Below are 23,328 nucleotides of genomic sequence, written 5' to 3'. Positions count from 1 at the left end.
AGTACAGGACTTCTGAGCTATGCTTGAAACACTCTGTATGTCATCCATGCATGATACTGTCTTCTGGTATGTCTCTGCCGGTTACGTCCTCTGTTACGCTTCAGAATCGATGATAACTTCAGAAGGGAAAACAATTCTGCTGATGCAGTCCCAAGTTTTGATACTGTATTGTTACTTGTATTTATTGCAAGAGCTACGGGAATATTTTTACAGGTCCTTATTCTTTTTCTTTCCTTATTGTTAGCCTAAGGAAAAAAAAAAAGAAGTCCCCGTTTTGTCTGGGTTAGTTCTCACCTGCAGAATTTCACAGCTGATTTGGGTATTGATTTCATACTTCCTGGCTTGCAGAGGCTGATCTCTCAGGTCCAAAATAAAATTGGGCAGAAACTTTGCCCTTCAAAAGAGGTTTTGTCTTAAATTCTATTTGAATGGAAGAACTTCCATCTGTCCAAAATAATGTGATTTTCCAGGTAGCAGCAAAATCTGCCTTTGAAAAACTGGACTGTTTTCATAAGATGCAAGAAATGTGAAAGCCAGAGCATTTGATTGTCTGAGCTCCGGGAAGTACATCTCCTGCGGCTCTAGTTCATGTCCCTGGAGAGGGGTTATACCTCAGCTTTCTGCTTAATTTTTGTCCTGCTGTTCTTAAGTTTGTCAAAAATCCTTAATATTACTAGAGGCCTTTGCATTCAAATAGGAAAAACTGAATTCTGCAGCTGTGCTGAAATAGTATCAATTACATGATTTTGGAAAACTTTTAATACTGTAGAAATGAAATTGGTTTTGAGGAGCCAACTTAATTCTTTCACGTGCTCTTGTCTAAACTAGCAAGAAGTCCATGAGCATCAGTAGAGTTATGCTGACAGAAGACCCGCAGTGGAGCAAAGCACCTTGAGGGTGCTCAGCATGGACCGCTCTCAGCAAAAGGCAGCACACTCAGTTCCTGCAAGGAACACCTCCAAGGGTGCCCGGGACCGCCGAGCCTCAGTGCTGCCATGCCACCATCCACTTCCCTGCAGGTCTTGCAACTTTGTAAAACCAACTGGAGCTTTGCTGCTAAATGCTGGTGGCTTCCCATCACCGGCGGCTCCTCCTCTGGCAACTTCAGATGTGATTTAGGCACGTAGCAAAGTGCTGTGTATAAATGTGCAGCGATCGATAGCTGCCAACAGTACCAATATGATGGTCTGAGAGCAAATGTTTGTGTAAGTTATTTTATTTTCATTTGCTTTTAGTTGCTTGGTAGAAGCAGGGACCACCAATGCGGCGATGCATGGGGAATGTGTCTGCACACTTGAACTGTTTGATGGCCTCTGCTAGCTCTGCCCAGTGCTTGTATTTCCCTTCCTCTCTGTGCTGCTCAGTAGTCGTGTCTGTTGTGTGTGTCTGTAATTTTCAAATAAAGTACTGTATGTAGGGCCGGATCTAGAAGCCCCTGCAGTCAGTTGACTTCGGATTGGGATGTAGGTTGCTGTTGCTGCTTTTCCTTCTCCATCTTAGACCCAAGTCAGAGCAAAGCACAGGTGTCTGTAAAGTCACCCATAACTCTACTTTGGGGTGTCAGCTTTGTGGGGTGTGCATGCATTGCCAAGGGTGGAGCGAGGGGATCTCTTTCTCTTGGGTGCCCTTGGGTGCTAGGGCTTTGCAGCGGTTCCTGGAGCGGAAGCTGTGCCACACTGCGTGCGCACCTGACTGGCGTAGGCAGAACAAATTAGTTTCTCCCATTTTATGATGTCAGGGCTGGGCTGGTCCCATCAACGTTGTTCTTCATTTGTTCTTGCATCAAGGTAGCATTGAGAGTGCAATTTTTTTTTTGTTTTGTGTTTGTTTTTTTAATAAAATAAATTTGGTTTAAAGCTTCACACTGGCGTTTTACAGACCTGTTCTTGGCAGCATAAGCCACTGCTGTCCTGAGTTGAGACTCCTGTTTGTTACTGAATCAAAATAATGGGAATTATGTTGATAATTTGGAAAGAAATGAGAGGTAACTATATTGGCAGGGGAGGGGTAGATAAAATATAAGGAAAAAGACATTTCTAATAAGGCCATAAATTATTGGGTCTGACACTGCAGGTGCTTTCTCTGTATAGATGGTTTTAATACATCACTGCTCTGTGTTAGGATTTTTCATTATTGAGAAAAGTTGAGTTTTTCACTCCGTGATATACAATGACAATCTGTATCCTGAAGCCAATGATCCACCAAAGACAGAAAACATGGGTTCCGTGTTTGTTGTAGCTGAGATGGTTTGCGTGTCTGGGGGTTTGCGTACGCTGAGGTTTGGCTGACAGAGCGGGCAAGAGTGGCTGTTCCCGGCCTGCCTGCGTCGTGCCTCTGTGAGACAGCCCTGTGCTAGCGGCACTTCTGGGAAAACAGTGGGTTTAGTGATCTTTCCCTGATGCTCAGTGTTGCTTGGTTACAATGGTACCTGTCTGTCTTGGTCTCTGCTTGGTGGAGGAGAAAAACAGAGGGGAGGGAGAATCACTTGGCACTGTAGGAGAATTTTTAAAACATAACAATTAATATTCAAATAAATATTTCGGGCTTCTACAGATACTCCCCTTCAAAGCTGTATTAGTAACTCTGTATTTGGTGTCTGAAATTTAAGCAACACGGCAGCCTTCTCTGTGCAAACAGTTCTTTTGTGGCTTGAGAGCTTGTTCTTGAGCCACTTCTTGGGTCACCAGGGAAGCGGTAATAAATAAACAAAATGCCATCATCACCCTTGGGGTTTAGACTGGGGGGCATCAAACTCTGGTCTGACTCGGGGTCCCCCTGGGCATCCAGTTTGGTTTGTTTCCATCCCCTAGAAGCAGGACAGATGAGAAGAGTGCAGTCACTGCAACCTAGCCAGTAATAATTAGTAAACTGAACAAATAAAAAAGGAATTAAAAATAAACCTTTTAAAAAATGAAATATTTCAGTGAATAGCTGACTTAACTATTTCCTGTCTTGGATTTTCAGGGGGCAGGGAGAAGTTATAATTGTTTCCAGTCTCTAGGAGGAATTTTTCTGCAGCATGCTGAATGGGCTTGCTGAAAAAAAACCTTGCCCATTACTCATGGTGAGTTCAAACCTGGAGTATTGCAAAAGCAAACTGCGCGTAGCATTACAATGACTCTTTTGTACCGAGGGTCCAAACTGAGTCTTGTGGGGTCAATAGTGCACGGAGGAGGTGCATTTCTGCTGTCTGGCTAACTTCATGTTAAATCGGTGCTGTTCCTCTGTTGCAGATTTAATTGCAGACAGCAGTGCTCGTTACTCTGCTCGCAGTGTGCGGGGAGAATCAAGCAGATGAGACTCCTCAGTAAAGACTCAATATCACATTTCATGTCAGGAGAAGTCTTGCCAAGCAGTTTGATGGGTGCTTAGGCTGAAGTTCAGATGCAGATAACCCAAGGTGGGTGTTGAAACCAGCTCAGTTGGACTGTACGTCTGCAGCTGTTTCCAGAGCTGTTAATTAGCCCAGATTGTCTCTAGAAATGGTGGGTAGTTCATTATTGGGAGCCTAAACCTGTTGTTGAATGTAGGCTGAAATCTGAGCAGTTGTGCTCCCCTCCGTTAGCAGAGCAATTGCAACTGGCTGGACTGGAAACTCCTATGGGTTTTGCCGTCCCAAATTTGTATTTTGGGGGAGGGTGGGGAAATTGATCTAGGCCTGGTCTAAGTGAGGCTTTGCAGTGGGTTTCCTGGGTGGTTGATGCTTTTAATGTGACCTTGAGGATTAGATGCGGTTGTCACTTCTGTGTTGGTGTAGTACTCCATTTTCTAGTGGTTAGGTGGTGGGAATGTACCTGGTGGGAGTTTGGGAGAGTATGTCGGTGACCAGAGATAGAGAAATGTGTGGCTGGTCTTAGTGTGTGTGGTCAAGTTGGTGACTTTTTTTTTTTTTTGGTCTTTTTTGTTTATTTTCTTTTTAACGTGGGAACCATTCTGCCTGTTCTGCTTGGAGAAAGGTCTCACAATTAGGTGTGTTTTCTGTTGCAGTGTAAGTGAGGAGGAATAACTGAGAGCTTTTTTTTTTTTTTTCCTTTTTAAGAGGGTTTGTGGGCTGGAGTCCATTCCGTTTGTTTTGGGATGCAAGTTAAGCCAAGAGAGGAAGAAAATGAGTCTGGGGAAACCTTTTTTTTGTGGTAACAACTTTGGACCATATTTTCTTGTGGCCTCTGATGCAGCTCCGCTGAAGGTAGTGGAGTGAATATTGTTCATTGTGCAGATGTCAGAGCGCTTGGCCAAATATTGATTCTTTCAGAGCTGACAGATATTTTGACACGGCATCGCTCCTTAACCTACCTATAGCAAATGTGAGCTAGAGACAGAAATAGCAACTGCAGCCTCATGTGTTGGGCAATTTCTGTTTAATGAACTCGCGATGGTGACCAGTTGGATAAAACTGTTTGTACAGTGAACAGCTCCTGCGAGGGTCCAGGTGTGCGTGGGTGTCTGAGATGCTCTCCTAGAAAAGGAAATCATGTGCTTGATGGAACATTTTGCCGTTCTCAGTCATCCCAGTAAAATTGAAACCCAGAAAAACTACAGTTTTTGCACTTAACAGTACCTTTTGCCATTGATGGCAAGAGTTATTGTTAATGAGGGGCTGGAAGCCCCAGTCTGTCTGAACTAGCACAAAACAGAAGACCTTTTTGTGACCAGTCACTGAGCCTGCATGTAAATGTGGTAGATTTGATGCAGATTAAAGTACTAGTTAACAAAGATGAGTAACTTCTCAACGGGCCAACACAAAAGATGCGTTATCAGTGGGGAGAACATAGCTCTCCTTTTTGCCAAGCGACCCCGTAGAAATGGCCCTCAAGCTTTAGCACGGATCACCTGGGGACCTGTGATGATTTAGCTGATACATACGGTACTGTGGGCCTGGTTCTGTGACTGGGACAATAGAAATGCATCTCTGTCCCAGTGAAAGCTAAGGAAATGATCATAGCACAATGTTTTCATTGCTCTGGGTTTGTGAGTGGTGGTGGGGGAAGCAGTTGCAAAAAGCATTGTATTCCCCCTAATCCAGACTCGCAGACTTTACTTGACTTCAGTGCCTGGTCCAGAACTGGTTTCAGAGCGGTCCTCGTGCTTATGTCATAGGCCAAGCGCCGTAAATGGGAGTTTGAGTATCACCGGATCAGCCTGTGTCTGTGGGTGGCTGGGTCAGGGCTTTGCTGTCCTGTGCGGGACAGGGACTGCACACGGGGGGCTGCCCTCTTCTCCGTGACTGCTGAACAGCCACGTGCCATGCCCACGTGCTTGCTCAGAGAACTGGAAAACCATGTAAAGCAATTGAGGTTTGGGGTTTTTCCCTAAAGCAGCACATCCTGAAACAGGGAAGTAAAAGCAAACATTTGTTTGGGGGATTTTAATCACGTCTGTGTCTGTAAAGGTGAAAACTCTGCATGGGTCACCCAACGGGGAGTGAGAAACACAAACTGTCTCGGGCAATTGGGCACGTGAAGATGCAGAGCAAAAACTTTAGATTGCTGTGCCTAAAAGTAGATCTCAGCCCTTCTCTTCAGGCATTTATTAGAGCTGGTGTTATGTGGGAATTGAACAGCATTTAATAATGTTTAATTAAGACTGCTCGAAAACTCCTGGAGGAGAAAAGACAAATTGGGTTCTGGATGATTGTAGAGGAGAAAGTTGCAATAAATGTAAAATATTGCCAGGTGCTTCACAAACTCAGTTTTTCTCCTAGGATTGTCACAGATCCTCGTGACTGTATCCTGGCCCACACTAGTGCTGTGGCACAGCTACTGGGTACAGACACCTCTGCAAAAATTCATAGCCATGCGTCTGTGATGGGCATGTGCGTATTGGAAAAGACGACCCTAAAAAGGGCCTGGAGTAAATGATGCTCGATAGGAGCTACTGGTTTGCGTGTTCCAGAAATGCTGAAATAACTTCAGCTCCTCCCAGCTCTGCCACGGCAGACCCTGACAGCACGCGGGGGCTGCGGGCTGCTGGGCTTTGGAGGGCGACACGTGCTAGTGGCAAGGGAAATCTCAGGCTGCAGACGGTCACTGCCCTTCCTGTTCTTCAGCCATGCCCCAAGTCAGAGCTCTGCCGGGCCACAGCAGGACCAGGCCCTCGACACGGCGTTAGCCCTGTCCCACAGGGCTGCGCTCGGCTCTGCCAAACGCGCTGGGGCTGGCGCTGCTGCACGGCGACGGTGCTCTCCTCTCTGTGCCTGCAGCACCAGGGCAGGTTGTGAGGGAGGGGCTGCCCGAGTCTGAGGGCTGTTTTCTCAGAGTTATTACAAGTTCTCGCAATGTGAACCTCTAATGTTTTCAAAGACTCAGGCAGAAAGGACTTGCTAAACAGACTGTACCTGTCATCTCCCAAATCATTGATTGCTTGGACCAAAGGTGGTGCTAAATCTGATCTTTGTCTGTAATATTTATATTTTGTTGAATTTTTTTTAAGTGTTTGATAAAACAGATGCAGTGTCCTTCTTACATGAGAAATTTAGTCCCAGCTTGGGACATGGCAAAATTTACTGGACCTTCAGCATCCAGAATTGTTGCTTGTTACCATTTGAGCAGGCTTGCAGTGTTCTGGGGGGAGGTGGGAAAAGGGTACTCTATCTTCAAATGCTTGCAGACTGTAAGAATTGACTTGTGATTTTTTTTTTTTGTTGTTGTTGTTTGTATTTTGTTTACATTGCCTCTTATGCCCTAAAGGAAAAATAAATTTTTGACCTTTTTAATTGTGATCCAGTTGGTTTATTTTGGTTTTTTCTTCATTTTTTTTCAGTATTAATTCCACTCGTGTTTGTCAAACCACTGAATTTAGCTTTCCCAGAATAATTTACAACTTACGTGTACATGCGATTGCAAATAGCTTAGGTTTAAATGGATAAAGGAGCTTCTCTTGTCCCCTGGCCCTGAGTTGTCATTGTATGCTGTATTTTTGTCTCTTTTTCTAATCCACAAAGTTTTATGGACTGCCACCTCTGCCCTCAAACATGAAGACCTTCTGTCTGTGTTGAACAAGGTCTTAAGGTTTAATACTCTCAGGAAGTTTTTTGGAGAGGGATGTGACATCAGATCCAAAATAAGAGGGTTGTTCTGCATGTTGGGATGAGCCCTTCACGCCCCTGTGTGCAGGGTGCTCTGCTTCAGCACGGGGTGTTAAGGTCAGATCTTGTGAGGCTGCTGGGCCCTGCTGGCTCCTCTTATCCAGCTTTGAAGGTGGGAGGCCCCAAATAGCTCAACAAGTCAAAGTTCTTTGGTGTATGAACCAGCAATTACATAAAACTGAAGAGTTGCTCCTAAAATGGAGCCTCACTCCATATGCAGGACATGTCTCGGGCATGCAGAGAGCAGTGGATTAGGGGATCTAATTGGGGAGCGGGTTGCAATAGGGGGTGTAGTAGTAAAGAGGAAATGAGGTGGTCTAGCGCTTCAGTCCCAAACTTGGCTACAGGAGCCCTCTGTGAAGCGTTGTCCACTCCTCATTGTCTGTTAGTTTGCAAATCCGTAGGTACAAGGGGTCGTGCCTAGCGCCTGGCTCCCCCCTTGGAAAGCAGGATTGCGGAGGGGCGCTGGCTCTCCCCGACTTTGTGTTCCTGCAGCAGGGAATGGCCTCTCATGAATGCATCCCTCATCTTAGCTTGAGGCTACGTCTTCGCTCCGTGTTGTGGCATTTCACAGACGTCCTGCAGAGACATGAGTCTCCCCCGGGCGCCGAGGTGAGCCAGCTCTCATCGGAGGCACAGTGTTTGCCATCAGCCCAGGCGATGTTCCTCCATTGGGGCAGACAGGCAGGTGATGCGGGAGTCGTCCTGCTTGGGCACCCCCGGCCCTCTGAAGGATGGCAGGAGTTAGATCTGAGGCAGCGCACAGTCCTCGGCATTTTAAGGCACAAACTTAGTGACAAGTGTGCCTGGGAACTGTGCCCCCTCCTCCCCTGCGTGTAGAGCTAGCCGGCCGGCTTCGGCTTGAAAGGGTTTTTCTGGACTGGTGCAGTCACCGTATGCCAAGGTATCCCCGTGTATATTGCTCCCTTCCTTCCTCATTTTTCTCTGAGAGCCACCACCAGAGCTGTGCTGCGCTCAGACTAAATTTCTCTGGTTATACTTTTGCGTATGTCTAGTATTTGTGAAAAGGAGTAAAATCAACCTTAGGAGAAGGGGAGGGGGGGGGGGGGGGGGGAACAAAAAAAAAAAAAAAAAAAAAGGAAAAAAGGCCGTTAGAGGCTGTGTGCCGTGCCGGGCAGTGAGCACCAGGTGGCGATGCTGGACCAGCTCTGCGGCTCCTGGACCACTTTCGGAGCGCCCTTCCTCCCTCCCTCCGCCTCGCCCTGGCCCCCCCAGCGCGGCCCGCTGTGCCGGGGCTGGCCGGGGAGCCCTGGGGACGGCCCAGCCTGGAGCAGCAGCAGCAGCGGAGGGGGGGGGGGGGGAATGCCTTGTTGCTGGGGAAGGTCTGCCCTGCGCCGTGCTTGGTCTTGGTGACTAGCTTGGGGGCGATGGTGAAATGGCAGCTCCGGTTTGGATTTGGTGAGCTGGTGGTGACGGCCTGGGGAGGAGGGTCGGGGCAGGGTGACTTCAGCCATGCTCAGCAGACGGGGGCAGAGCTCCCAGGGGCTGTTGCATATGGCAGCTGCCGGAGGGAAAGAGCAGGCTGGGGCTGTTGGAGGGGAAGCATGGGGGGGGGTCCCTTTTGCTGATGCCAGGGGTGGGGAGGGCCTGAGTTTGTCCCAGAGTGCTTGAAGCGCTTGTCCCAAGCACTTCACTTGTGCTAATATGTGGCACTGCTTGGGCTCAGCACATCTGGCAGGGGCTGTCTGGCATGTCTCTTCTCCTTGCTCCTGAGGGGACAAGGAGGCTCCCTATGGCTGGGCTGTGGTCAGAGGGGGGTTTCCAGACCCCCTAGACGTCCTCCTGCCCCTGGGAAAGCAGGGGCTGGGCACAGCTCTTGGTGAGCAGCACAGGGGTGTGCAGAGTTGCATTGTCCCAGCAGCTAAGAGCTCCTCAGGGGGCGGTGAAGTAAGCGGGGTTGCAGAAGTGGTTTTGCTTTACCCAGCCTGGTGGAAAGTTTTATGCCACTGGGGAGCTGTTAGAGTGGAACAGCTTCAGCTGGAGAGGCTGAGGACACCTCTCCTGGAATGTCCCTTGGCAGATGGTGCACCCACACTGAGGGAGAAGATGCCAACGCAAGTATGTCCTGTGACAGGAGGGAGTGATCCAGCCAATCTCCCATCCACTGAATAGTTGAACAAAAGGATGGAGAGGCAGTCTGACGCGGCTGTGGTGTAGGTGTGCTCCTGAGCAGAGCCCTGCAGCGGAGAAGCTACTGGATCTTGGAGGAGCTAGCATCGTTCGGGAGAATCCAAATCCCTTTTGAGTCCCCTGCTACGTGCTGAGGAAGCACCTGCATCTTGCCTCAGCATCTCCCTTGGCCAGACCATGGTTTGTCAGTGGGCCTTCTCAACATGTTGCCCAGTTCAGGGCTGGGATCATCCTGTCAGGTGTTAGACTGTCATGTCGCTACAAAGCTGGGGTGGGGACACTCAGCTATATTGCCACTGCCCCTTACCTGGCCCCTACTAGGCTGAGCAGCATGGCCCCAGGCTTCCTTGCGGTATGTTTTCTCTGTCTTGTGCTGGTAAGGCTTCTTTTTGTGGTTACAGGCACTCAGGAGAGACTGCAAACAAGGCAATGAGAGAGAAGAAGCTATGGCTTGTCTCTGGGCAGGGTGTGAAGAGGCTCAGAACCATGGGCCTTTAGGTGCAGGAACGTGGTTAGCCTTCACTTTTACTCTTGTGGCTTCCTTTATTCCTTATCTGTGTGGTGTCCTTCAGGGGGCTATTCGTTACCCAGCTGTCACTACCGTCTCATCCACGTGCACTGAACGAAAGCCTGGGCTCTCCAGCCAGCTCCCCCCAAGGAAGGGGCTCTCGTGCCACTGTTGCTCTTACCTCAGCCTCTCACCACTGCCCTGCTCATCGTCTTTTGCCACGCTTGGGGAAATGGTAAATACTCAGTCGCCCGGGCCGCTGCAGGATACCTAAATCAACTTTATTCACAATCACAGTTATCCAATTTTTCACAATGAGTTATTCTTCTCTTTAAACAGAACACAAAACATCTTAAAGTAAAGCAATGAAATGCAAATGACACAAGAACACGGAGGTACGTGGGAACCTACACCAGTCAAACAAAACAAAAGGTTAGGATTGTTGTTACTGCTTTTGCTGTGTTTTTTTTTCTCCCTGGAGAGAGCCTTGCTCCCCTCCCTGCTCACCACCGGAGGCCAGCTGATGCTGGGAGCAGGACTTAACCCCAATTTTTGAGCTCGGATGTTGGAGGATGCTTTGAGCTTCTGCTAACTCCTAGAGTTTGGTCCACAGTAAAACAAACACAGTTATATATTAAAACACTCTGAGTTTGAAAGGTGAAAAGGGAATTCACACCACTGCACTGGTACCCATGGATGGAGTTTCTTGAAAAATAAAATGTACCCCTTGGCTTGCCCTGCGTGGAGGGGAACCAGTCCCACTGGCGTGGTGAAGGCTCGGGAGGCTGCTTATTGCACGTTTCCCCACATCCACTGTTTCATCGACACCTTCCTACTCCGTAAGTGCCTTCTTCCTGAAATCTTTGCACTGGAGTTTGTATAACTACTGAAACGGGCTCCCTGTGTCTGCCGGTCAGGGCTCTGTCCTCGGGCAGGCTGGAGGCTGGCTGCTCGCCTGCCCACCGCCCGTGCTGCTGGCATGGCTGCTGTCACCCCCCCGGACTCCTGCCGATCCGGCCTCCTCCCACCCCTCAGTGAGGGTGTCCGGGCACAGAAGCCATGGTCCTCCGGGGCTTTTGACAGCCTGCCTGGAGCGCAGGGCTGGGTTAGGGGTGTATGTGAGAGGTATGCAAAGAAATAACGTAAATCCCTGTAACCAGAATATCAGCGTTCAAGTTAGTTGCTGCCCGCCGGGGCGGGCTGGGGGTGGCTGCAGACCCCTGTGGTAGGCTGCAGTGATGGCGGTGCCTTTAGAGAAAGGCTCTACAATGCGTTGTCCAGCTAGTAGCCTCTTTTTTCATTTCCTCAAGAGAACAGGGCGAGGACATGTTTTCCAGGTGCTCTTGGGAGCATCCTCTGCGAGTGCTCCTTCACCCGCCTGCTGCTTGGGGTGGCATGATGGCCCCTGCAGCAAGCAGCTGGTTATATTTAATGCCTTTATCCCTATGCCACGCTGTTCCCCTAGGTCCCATAAGCGGCCATATGCTGGGGCGCAGGAAAAGGCTCGGCAGGAGGGGTGCAACCCCATGGCTTTCCCTGGCCTGCCCTGGTGGGCAACATGGCGAGTGCCCCTGCTGCTGCACCCAAGCCCTGATCACCCCTCAGGGCCCAGACACCGTCTCTTCCTCCCACATGGCCCTGGAAGGCAGCAGGATGGGGCCGGAGGGGAGACAGCCAGCTCCGGCCGCAGTGGAGCCACCCTGCCTGGGCCCAAGGGCTGGGAGCCCTGGGCCAGGCTGGTGGCCATGGCAGAGCAGTGGTTGTCACAGCAACCACAGGGGCCACCATTGCAGGCGCCCACCATGGGGACAGCGGGGCTCCCCACCAGGCCAGGAGGGAAGGCATTTTATTTAAATAAACCAAAGCAAATCAAACCCCTCAAGCTATATTTCTTTTCTTTCCTCTTTTCCAAACAGGTAAGGACAGCCATGTCCTGCCAGCGGGCTGGCTGTGAAGGGCTGAGTACCACCTGGCTGGTTTTGTCTTAAAGCACAGTGATAAAGTTACCAGTAAATGAAACCCGCAGACATGTGGGTTTATACATTCTTCCCCAGCAGGGTTGGGGGTTTTGTTTCTTTTTTTTCTTTTATTTTCTCCCTCACAAGTGCTGTCTGGATGGTAGGGGGAGAAAAGGCAGGGGAGACACATCTCCATCTCCCACAGGCCCGTGGGGGCAGAGATGCCGCTGAATCCCTCGTGCTGCGTGGAGACCATTCGGGACAAGCCACAGCAAATGGGTGGTGGTGGGGTTGGAGAGCCGCTCGTCATGCAACAGGACGGCGACAGGAGGTGGCTGGACACTGCTGAGAGGGAGCAAGGCCGGTGCTGGCTGCCAAAGCCGCCATGAATGCCTCCGCCAGGGAACAGTGAAGGAGGAGCAGGGGACAGTCCTCGAGGGGCTGCCGTGGGGCCGCTCTTCTGCCTGCGGACATAGGGTGGGTTTTGCTTCACAAATCCTGGGTCCTTTTCTGCACTGGCCCCAGCCTTTCTGCTGTGAATGCGCTGACTGCACCTCGCTGGCTGGGTCAAAGCTTGCCTCGCACTGTCCTTTCTAAGGGGCTTCCTACAGTCAGGCTGGTTGTACACGGAAACACGTTGCTTGTTTCTCCCCTTCTGCTAAGCTGTCCTCAGCACCCTGGGTGTCTCGTGGAGGAGATGTGTAGCACTGAACCTTTTACTGCCCCTGCTAAACATTGGAGACTCCCCTCCACTGTGCATGGGGTAGAAAAGGGATGATTGCACCAGCTGGGGTTTTTCTGAGATAAAGTTTAAAATCCACAAGGGAGAGTAAGTAGTCCATCGCAACTTCCCTGACACACTGGAGTTCAGCCCCAGGGCTTGCTTGGAGGCTAGAAGAGCAGCATCTAAGCTTGTCTCATCTGTTGTCCACGGAAGAGGGGATCAGGGTGGTGCTGGGTGATGGATTTTGAATCTCCTGGATGATGAATATGGAGCAAGACCTGCGTTGTTTCACAGCCTCGTCCCCACCTGCCCAGTCCCCACCACAGCATCTGGTGCTGCTCTAAGTGCTGCGGTATGTTTTGATGATATCTTTGATGGCCCGTCTGCAAATGGGGCAGCAAGCGTTGGCCATCTTCTTGAGCTTCAGCCCACACGAATAGCAGAGACACATGTGTCCACAGGAGTAAATGACCGTGTCTACCATGTTCTCGTAGCAGATGGTGCATTCATCTCCCCAGGGCCCTGAGACGGACGGGGAGATGGGTGACTCAGGCAAGCTGATGGGAGAGTTTGGAGCTGTGCCTGAAACACAAAGAACAGGGTCACTCATGTTACATAAAAGGCTTGACATCCCAGGGTAATTTCTGCCCTGAGGGAGGAACCATGCCCTAGCAGAAATGGATGCTCCGGGATCAGGGGTCCTTCCTGTGACCTACTGTCCCACTCACTGAGCCCTGGTTCACCAGCTCAGGGCAACAGAAAGGCAGCATCTGCTGGGATCTGCTGCCCACGCAGAGCCAACCAAGAGACAGCTGTTCCCCCGCAGCAAGAACAAAGAGCAGTTTCACATTTTCAAACCACTGTCTAAACATTAGCAAAGGAGGAAAAATCAGGAGGGGCGGATCAAGCCATCTGCTTTGAAAAGGGAGAGGCTGGGTGGCACACGGTGGCAGTGGCTCCCAAGACAAGCAGTGCTTCATCTCTAGGGACGATCCAGGGGTGTGGGACCACAACGCCTGGCTACAAATCACCCTGCATGGATCCTTCGGGACAGGGGTGGGGTAGTACCTGCGTGGACAGCATCTAGCTCATAGCGGGTCATTGCTTCGAGAGCTATGAGGGGGCTGCAGTAATTATGCTGGAGGCACGCTCGTGACGAGGGCTCACCAATGAAGCCAGATGAGATAGCAAGATAATGAGGAAATTTCTATTTCTTTCCCCCCAAAATCCACTAAAAATCTGAACATTCGTTGTCACCAGTCATTAGACTTGAGACTGGTAGGTACCTACAGCGAAAACCACACTTGGTTTGGACAACAATGACAAAGATTTGGCAAGTTATATATCCCACCATCAGTGCCTTGGGATCACGCAGGTGCCTGGGGTTTTAAAAATGCTGCAAAACAGCCTATCGTTTTCTACTGCATGTACATTTATCTAAATCTCACTGGAATTCATTGGCATATTAGAAATATCAATAGTGCCTTTTTCTGATGAGGGTACTGAAGGTGTGTGGAGAGGGAAAGGGGGGCTGCAGGCATACCCATAGCTCCAGTCTCAGCTAGCGTGCAACATGTCACTGCCACACAGCTCTCCAGAAGGAGCCGTGCGTCACAGGGCCACGCACATAACAGAAACTCTGCTGCGTCCCTTGGGACCTTTCATGATGAAAAGGGTTGGAGAAATATTGCTGTCTAGGCATCTAAGCAGCTTCCACGTAAAAGACTGAAAATAGCCTTTGCAGAGGCTCTTCCTTCCTCCGCGAGGGAGCTGACGGGAGACTCTGTTGATCATTGTGGTTTTAGAGTCCTTCTGGGAGACAAGCCTGAGATGGTGAAGGGAGGCAGAGCAGCAGCAGGAGGCAAAGGAAAGGCAGAGGGGGGGAATCCCATCACACTTACCACTGATAGAGCTGCAGAGGGGGCCAGAGCCACATGTAGACAATATGGGGTCAGAGACACCACTGCAGAGGACGGTGGGGGAATTGGGTGTCGACGCGGGCGAGCTTGGTGTGGACAGCCCCAGCCGCTCGGCTAATATGGTGGAACCTGCACCACGAGAAAAGAAATCCAGTTACTTTTAAAAATTGGGGCTGACGAGGCACCGGGGACATGTGGCAGGGAGTGCAGCTCTCAGCACTTGTCGGGATTTGTGTCTCATCAGCATGAAATCTAGGGAAGACATAAAGGGAAAAAAATCCTCATATGCCTTTTTAAATGCTAGCAGCTGGCCCTGAAGAGACATGGAGCTCCCACAGCCCCTGAAATTTGCTGGAGCTCCTTTAGTCATCAAAACCCTTTGTTTCTGCCCTTAAATGTGTCTCAAGTCATTAAGTGCAGTTACTTGCCGTATGGCTTCATGCTCACGTGCACCCTCAGCACCATATCCAGTGGTGCGCTCCTTGCCAGTAGAGGACACAGCCTGCAGCAGGGTGGGCTGGACTCCAGCACAAGAACGTATCACCTTGTCAAAGCACTCTACACTAACCCAGTGCAAAACTGCATCATTCCAGGCTCCGACAAATTCATGCAAAGTCACTCGAGGACTTCCTAGAGACAAGCATGAGGGTCTGGCAATCAGGAAAACTTAGCTCTGCTCACTGCTCTGCCTGGTTTGTAGGGTGGCCTCTGTCAGAGTGGGGATAACTCACCAAGATGCATTTGCCTCTGGGATGAACAAGGACACCTCTTCCCGCTATCAGGAATGTTTTCTCCACTCCCTGCATGTCTGAATGTGATGGCTCAAGACTGCAGACCACCCTTCAAGTCCCTTCTAGGTGTCCCCAGCTCCACCACCTCCTGCTCTCACTTCCCACCATCACCTCTGTGTTAGTGTGGTCTGTCAGAAAAGCCAGCTCTGCCCCACATCCCGCTTGGCACCCTCCCTGCGGCTCAGCCTCTTTATTCTGCTCTTATAACAACATGTACCTTAAAGCCTCTTCCAGAAGGGAGAAAAATGGGAATGCTTAAAACTCTCACTGCTGGAGAGGTTTTGTAGGGCAATTTCATTGTTAACGATGCAGCCTGGTCTGCAGTAAGACAGGTGTGAGACAGCAGCATACACATGCATGAACCAAGGTATGGTATCTTGGTGGCAAAAACTAGTTTTCCTATGGTTTTGAAGTTAAAGTTTCTAGTTCCCCAGCTGAGAAGACAACCAGGGTAACTCCAAATCAGAACTAAAAGGCTAAGACTTCTTCGTGTTACCATATAAGGAGCCGAGAGACACAGAGGGTTTGGATCCACCGTGTCCTCGATGAGTCGGAGGCTGCTCTCCAGAGAAAAGGCAGCAGCAGGAGGCCAGGAAAACCCCACGCGCCAGAAAGGTCCTTCAGTTCCTATTTGCAGGGAGGCTACTGAGCCAAGGAGGACCAAACCTGGGAAGCAGGGACTCCAAGTGCCAACTGTGGATTGTGCAAAAAAAGCAAAAGCACAGCAGCAGCCCCCAGTGCCAGATTCTCCTGCCCTTTTTAGCAGAATGAGACTGAGCAGCCTGAGTGTAGCACAGGGACTGGGGGTGTGTGGGGGGGTCATGTTTGGGTCGAAATCTGTTCTGAGGACTGCCTACGGGAGAAGCAGCAATTCGCTTCAGCCTTCAGTCCCTCAGTTTTACCACTCTTCAAATGAGGAGCGCGTTGCTCCCAGGCACAATCTGAAGTTGAATTAGCCTCTATAAAGGTCTTTGGGGCTCTCATGCTTGCGATGCTGTAGAGAGGCACCTCCTTTATCACACAGACGGGAGCTGAGGCTGCGGTTCAGCTCAGTAAATAGGCAAAGAGAATGATGCAGCCTCTAACGACAGCCGCAAGCAATGGCCCGTCCCCTCCGATCTGAGAGATGACCGTAGCAGAAAACTTGCCCCGTGGGTAACACACACTGCAAACAGGCCCAGCGGGGGCACAGATATCGGCTCGTTCACTGCATACAGAACAAATACGAACACTGAGCAGCTGAACAAGTTTTTCAAGCCTTCCCTCTCCACCCTGCAGCCTGGAGACTTTGCTCCATTTGACTGACACACAGCACATTGCATTTCTAACACCAACCTGGTAATTTAATTAAATGCAAAATAAAGACTATTAGGATCATTTTTCTTCCTGACTAATAGGGGAATTTGGAGGTGCCCCAAGAGTGAACTGTGTGAGTATGAAGCGATGAAGCATGCTGGCAGCAGTGCAAACGGCCTTTCCACAGTGCAAGGAGAGCTCGTCAGTGCCGGAACCGCAGTCTTCTCTGGCTGTAGCTGGTCTGAGTCCCCAGATGGCCTTACCCAAGACACAGGGGCCAGCACACACCTTCCCAATTCTTCCTCCTGACACAAGGCGCAGCTCTTGACTTCTCTCCAGCATAAGTATAGAGTTTTGTTTAAAACAATCTGAGTTCCCTACCAGACAAGACACAATTCTCCCTTGGTGACAGAATAATCAACATAAGACACGTTACTCACGCTGTTAATATATTGCTGGATGGTGTGCAGATACCATGACAAGGAGCACGGAATGAGATCATGTGCAGGGTGGAATGAGTGTGGCCAGCTTGGCTTAACTCAAACCAGATACATACGCTCAAGGCCAAACACGCTCATTGTGCGCACAGAGCTCCCACCAAGAGCTAGCTTTCAAACCATGCTTTTAAAAAATTAAATAATTCTAAACAGATTAATTTAAATATTGATTTAGAAACATTCTTCCTCTCTAAAGCTCCCAGATAAATTGTCTCTGCTGCTGACTTGCCTCATGCTTGATGTCAAACATGCCGAACACACTGGAATCACCTTTAAATGGATTTTGAATCAATGCCATTTGCTGTTTTATCTTTGCAAAGTCCAATTATTAGCAAAAATCCAATGCAGATGATTGACTCTTTCTCTGCACTTCTGTCATCACTCTGGGAGAGGTGCAAATAAATGAACCTATATGTCCACCCACAAACGGAAACAGAGTATTATATTTTCAGTAGACAAGAGCATTACCGTGGAATGTACAGACAACATCATGCCAGGAAAGGCTGCTAGTATGCTAAAGGTTTGTAATTCAAAATGGTCTTGCCAAACTGGAAACGGGATCAGAAATAAATGGGACGGTATTCAGTACGATCAAATGCAAAACGCAGCACTTAAGCAGAGATAATCGGCTACCCAAATACAGGACAAGGAATTAGTCCATTCAATTAGAAATACAGCTGTCCTACAGAAAAAGGCCTGGGGATTGCTGGAGGTCACCAGATGATCATAAATCAACAATGCTGTCCTGTTATGAAAACGTTGCGCCAATCCAGGGTCATATGAGGCTGGTTAAGGACTGGAGCAGGAGCCTGGTGGCACTGTGGTATCTCTGTCCCTGGAAATACTCAAAACTCAACTGGACATGGTCTTGTGCTAACTTGGAAGTTAGCCGTGCTTTGAGCGGGAGGTTGGATTAGCTAATTCCCCGGGGTCCCTTCTGACCTGAAATGCTGTATGATTCTACGATCTTAAGATGGCAACATTTTTCATAGGCTGCTAAAAGGAGAGAAGAAACAATCTGTTCTTGGTGAAAGTTCTGAATAAAACAAGAAATCATGGGTGCAGGCTCCTAATGCGTTCAGGTTATACGTTATGTAGATAGTGAAGCACTGTAAAGCAAACAGGATTCCTAGAGAGACCATGGCATCTCCATCATTAGAGCTCTTTAAGAACAGGAAGGTAAAGTAGGTAGTCTCTTGGGATACCATCCAGCATTTATGATTTTTATGAGAGCAGTTATCTGTATCCATGATTGCCCTTTTATAGAACATCCTAACTGTGACCAAAATACAGCAGCTGTGATCCTCAGAGATGCTTTTGGCTCTCTGTGTCTATTGTGGTGGAAAGGGTGGTTTCCCAGAACATTGCAATCCACTCTCAGGGGATATCTCCTGAGGCTTTCCCAACTTTTAAGCAGACATCTTTTTGCTGATCTCTCTTAATGGCAGCTGTCTGGGGAGAGCTGTGCCACTGAAGGACTGACATTGGTAAGAAGACCAGATACAGAGTCCATACTCCCTAAAAATACAGAAAATTTTCCATCAACTCTTCCCCTTAATTCATTTATAAAAATATTATTTCTACATTTCTTTCTCATAACAAAGTGATTATGGTGCCCTGCGTATTACTTACTGCATAGGCCCCAGAGAGAGAATCGGAAAACAACCACAACAACAAAAGCAGGTGGGAAGAGCAACATGCTGTCTGCATTCTCCTTCTGAGCATGCTTAGGGGCATTTGCTATGATGCAAGTAAATCCCCAGGGCATCTCCGTGGCCCAGAGCAGGGAGCAGCTGCCATGAATCTGTTCTGCAGCTATTCCCAACGCATTGCTAGCAAGCACTATCTTAATACTCCCGGACTCAAACTACAGCTGAGATGGACAGAAAAGTAGAGTAGTGCCAAAGAGCATGTTCCTTCCTTATTACCGTTGACTTTGGATCACTGAAGGTTGGGAAACTGCCGGTTTAAGGTGTTCGTAACACATTTCTTAATCTGGTATCTATTCTTGAGAGTGGTGATAGAGGGGTAGAGCCATTCCTGGGGCTCAAATAATGACAACAGGCTGAACTGCATCAAATTATGAAAAACATCCATCAGCCAGTGAAAGGTACCCATTAACTTCTTGGGATTTGACCAGGACGTTCCTCATACTGTCCCAGTGTGGGGAGGAGCGTTCATGTTCATGAGGAGACAAGACTCAACTCATTTTACTAAATCTCTGTCTCCTTCCTTTAGTCCTTTCCCCCTCATAATTAAATTCAACATTATATAGTCCCATTGCACTTTTTTCAGATTTTAACCCAAAAGGCCTGCAAGCACGATGTTTCTGTCAGAGCACTGGGACTGTGCTTGTGGAAGTCTTGCAGAAGCCATGCTCCACAGGCTGAAAACATCTGCTGCTTTGAAGTGGAAATGTGGTATTGCCTAGTCTGGCGACTTTGCTTTCAAGGTAGAAAAGGAACTAATGAGCAATACCCGGTATTTGCTGGCTGCAAGTAGGACTGAATATCATGACTTCTGCCCCCAGAATGCTGTCTGGCAACACCAAACACCTTCTCAGGTGGTTCACTCACCTCCTGCTATTCGTGTTACCTGTCTAGGCTCTTAATGACTATTTCACAAGCATAAATAATGCATAACCATTCGGTCTATACTCCAGAGCTATCCTTTTTTTCCCCTTTGAACCCATCCAGCTTAATTTTTCCTGGCTTACAGGATGCTGTCCGTAAATGACCACTACTGTGCAACTCACAGCTCACATAGTTTGATCATCACCTTTTTAATGGGCTTTCCCATTAAATGGGCTTTACCCATACCCATCTTAAGGACTATGCCAGGATCTTAACTAAACATTGTACCTAAAAGACAAAATATGGGAGCCTCCTACCACAGTTTCTAAGCAAGATAAAGTCTTCTGCAACATACTGACTTGCCCAGCAATCACAGATTTTTCAACGTTGTTCAATGCACCTGCAGGTCCCACAGCTTCCAGCACACTGTGGAAAAGATTGGAACAGCTGCTGAAATCTGGCTGTAGACTTCAACTGGGATATTTAAGGGTGCTCAAGAGAGCTGTGCACTTCTCATACGTTTTAGTGCGGTGAGCACTGGGCACCTGACAGTCACAGTCATTTAGATGCCTTTCAAAACTCTCAACTTGATTTCCCTTTTTTAGGAGACAGATTTTTAAGCCTGTCAGCTGCAATAATTCCCCTATCTCAGAAACAGCTCAATATCCATTCTCACATTTAACATTCTGAATGTATCAGCGCCACTGATTTTATTATCTAAATAGGATCAAGGTTCTTTCAAAAATCTAGCACAATTGTGGGTACTGAGTTCATGTAAACGTCTTCCGATGGAGGTCCATCCCATAACACGGGGACTCCTGCAGTGTGAGTGAGCTGAGCATGTTACTGAGACTGAATACTAGAGCAACTTAACCATGTAAAGAGTCGTATCTTTGCTTAACATTACCTACTGCAGATCTTTGGCTTTATAGTGACCTCTAGCATGTGAACACCATCGATAAATAGCCGTGTGCAAGGTGGGTAGGACTGGGACGTCAATTTTGGTCCTTACTACTATTTTACTGGAAAATCTCCTACATACATCTTTTTTTTTTTTTTTTTTTTTCCTACTCATGAATGTAGCTTGTGTATTTGTCCTCCCATTCCAGAAAAAGGTAGAGAGGTACTTTAACTATTAGATAATGCAGACTGGTGGAACTACACAGCTATTATTTCGCATACTACAAGAGCAAAAGCCCATATTGAAGAACCTGGAACAGTACGCTAAGCGTGTATTCTCTTCACCTTGCAAGCTAGTGGCAAGACACAGTGTACTGAGATCTCCTCGGTACTTTCCTCTGTCTTTTCCCAGGAAGAAAGATGAAGTTTCTTTCTTTGGCAGATGTCAGACCAGCACCTCTCCCTTCACACTGACACTGGAAACCTTGGTATTCCATCAGTGGCACATCCACTAAAAGGTGCGTTTTATCAAGACAAGCTTTGCAGGAGCTAAATCCTTCCATGTTTTATTTCAGTAACTGCTTTTCACTAATGCAAATGTCCCATCAGCTGTAGAGAGACCTGCAAATATCAAAGACGGTTTTTGCACGACGGCCTCAATACTAAAATGGGAGCCCTACCCCACAGCGTGTTCTCTGCTCCAAAGAGCAGCCATATATGCTTCTGCACATGATCAGATTGTCTTGCCTCCAGCCAAGGCTGCAGGAGAGCTATTCTGTCCCCCAGGGCCACTCAGGCCTTGTCCAACACGGACTTTTGAATCCATCACGCTAAAACAAAGGAACAAAGCACCTGTTGCTGCCTGGGCACATGGTAGTTAAAGATCAACAATACTGTTAGGGAAGGATGTAAGCATATCCATCATTTCTGAACACTATAAAATACATGTATTTACACAGCCATTTGTTATGTTCCCACGGTGATGGGAACAATACTGCATTGACCAGAAACCAGAGCTTCCTTCCCCTTGGGCTCAATGTTTTTTGGCCAACCATGCTCTCAGAGCCCAGCCTCTATGCTGCAGCTCATCTCTGCCTCTCAGGTGACCGACATCAGTTGATGATCCATGGGGCTTTTTGCATTCAAGTACTTCCTGGGGGATTTAAAAACTGTTCCGAACAGAACAATATTATATTTTGTTCTTTACAAGCCCATGAAAACGTAAGGGATTTTGCATTATGCTACAGAAATGTACGGAAATAGGTCAAAAAAGCAGCCTGGCAGATTGTGCGTGCAAAACCATAAGGCCTGTGTTTACAGATGGGTGTCGGACAACCACTGTTCAGGGAAGTAAAAATTAGATCCAAACCACACGGAGAACAACGGTTCAGACTTTCATGTGGATCAGAACAGGAGGGTACTTTATGGCTTCACTGGAGCATTGCTGTCTGCTGTGTCCAGAAGCGCAGCAGGGCACCAGCACATCTATTACTGTCCTGCAGTCATATGCACACTCCAATTAAGCAGGAGAAATATGAAAGCTCCAGACATCACAGCAGTTCTCCAGCAACTGATCCAGCAACACTCACAGCCCAAGCCCGATGTGCCATCTGAAAGCAAAGAGCACACAGCAAACTTAGGCATCTTCTTGACTTGATAGGTGAAGTTCAGAGGCTACTCAGCACTTCATCCTGCAAAATCCTGAGGGCGTGGACACCATGCAATGAACATCTATCTGAACTGAAGTGAAAGAGCCTCTAATGGGGCCGCAGCTCTCAACCTGAGAAATACCAGACCAAAAAAGCACCCAGACAGATGCTTAGATCAATAAGAGGTAAAAAAAGATGCCTGGATTGAGTAGCTGAACTGCATGATAAATGAGTTGGAGCTTTCGTCTTGTTTAAGAAAAACAATCCAACAAGCCCTCTAAAAGATCACAGATATTAATTATCCAGGTGAAAAACGCTTCTGTTCATAACAGCACCTTTTTCAGCTCCATCTCAAAAAAGCCATTTGGCTCAGCGTATCTGGGAGACCACAGCAAAAGCGGTTCTCTGAGCAATAGAATACTGCTGCCTAACCCAGCACCTCCAAGCTCTGGGCTTCTCCAGGAGGGACATGTATAAATAGGGTGGTAGATGCATACAGGAAACAAATACTCTCACTTTTCTTGGCCTGCACTGCTCTGAATTTCTCTGGGATGAAAAGGCATCTGACTAAGAAGGAAAAGAAAGAGTTTAGTCTGCTATGTCACTCTCACAGTAGCCAGAACAACTAACTCATGCCAGTGTTATTTAAAAGAATAGGCAGATTTTATCTGTCCTGACAGACAAGTTGCAATTCAAAGAGGCTGGTATATGATCCCACATCCTGTATATTCACTGTAGGCAGGCAAAGGCGTTATGAGATAAGGGAGATCTATACATCACTAGCTATGAACATCTCACTGCAGCCAGATAGTTTATTATCCTAGTGATGATAATCATTTCTGCTCTTGTGGAGGAGAGCGTGCAGAGGACAGGACATTTGCAAGTCCTGTGGCTCTTGCTTAGAGGAGGTCCGCTTGCTTTACCCAGCCTTTACCCAGATGCTGGCTGATACCTCAGTACACAGGCTAATGCTCACTGACTTACCTGTGGCAAGTGTGGGTTAATTATGTGTCACCTGTGATGAGATCTTTAGCTGGATGATATAAAGGCGCCACAAGCAGGTATTAACTCTGACATTGCTGACACTGACCACAAGGGACAAGCATTTGACTGCATCCAATTCTCTGTGACTGTGCAGTTTTCCAAACCCAAGTTGTTAAGCAACCTGTCCTCTCTAACACAACAGCTTCCCTTCGTGCTAATGATCCCGTAAAACCATGAATATAGAACAGGGCGTGAATGGAGAGCCCTGTGCAGTGCTAGAATCAAGCCCAGCAG

General features: G+C 48.2%; 1 protein-coding gene across 7 annotated transcripts in view; it reads right to left on the bottom strand.

Annotated features, from left to right (window-relative positions):
• Positions 1–10,003: 10,003 nt before the first annotated feature.
• The window catches only part of NEURL1 (neuralized E3 ubiquitin protein ligase 1), a 161,953-nt gene continuing 148,628 nt past the window's right edge, over positions 10,004–23,328 (bottom strand). For all 7 annotated transcript variants that reach the window (XM_074591662.1, XM_074591660.1, XM_074591658.1 and 4 more), the window contains exons 5-6: positions 14,327–14,473; positions 10,004–13,007 (exon numbers count right to left, since the gene is read on the bottom strand). In XM_074591662.1, the coding sequence (XP_074447763.1) occupies positions 12,766–13,007; positions 14,327–14,473 (389 nt within the window). In that variant the 3' untranslated portion in view covers positions 10,004–12,765. The remainder of the gene's footprint in view (positions 13,008–14,326; positions 14,474–23,328) is intronic.

Source organism: Larus michahellis, chromosome 6 (genome assembly GCF_964199755.1).
Source record: "Larus michahellis chromosome 6, bLarMic1.1, whole genome shotgun sequence".
Taxonomy (NCBI): domain Eukaryota; kingdom Metazoa; phylum Chordata; class Aves; order Charadriiformes; family Laridae; genus Larus; species Larus michahellis.
The sequence above is the reverse complement of the archived record's forward strand: the minus strand, read 5'-3'. Positions and strand labels throughout refer to the sequence as shown.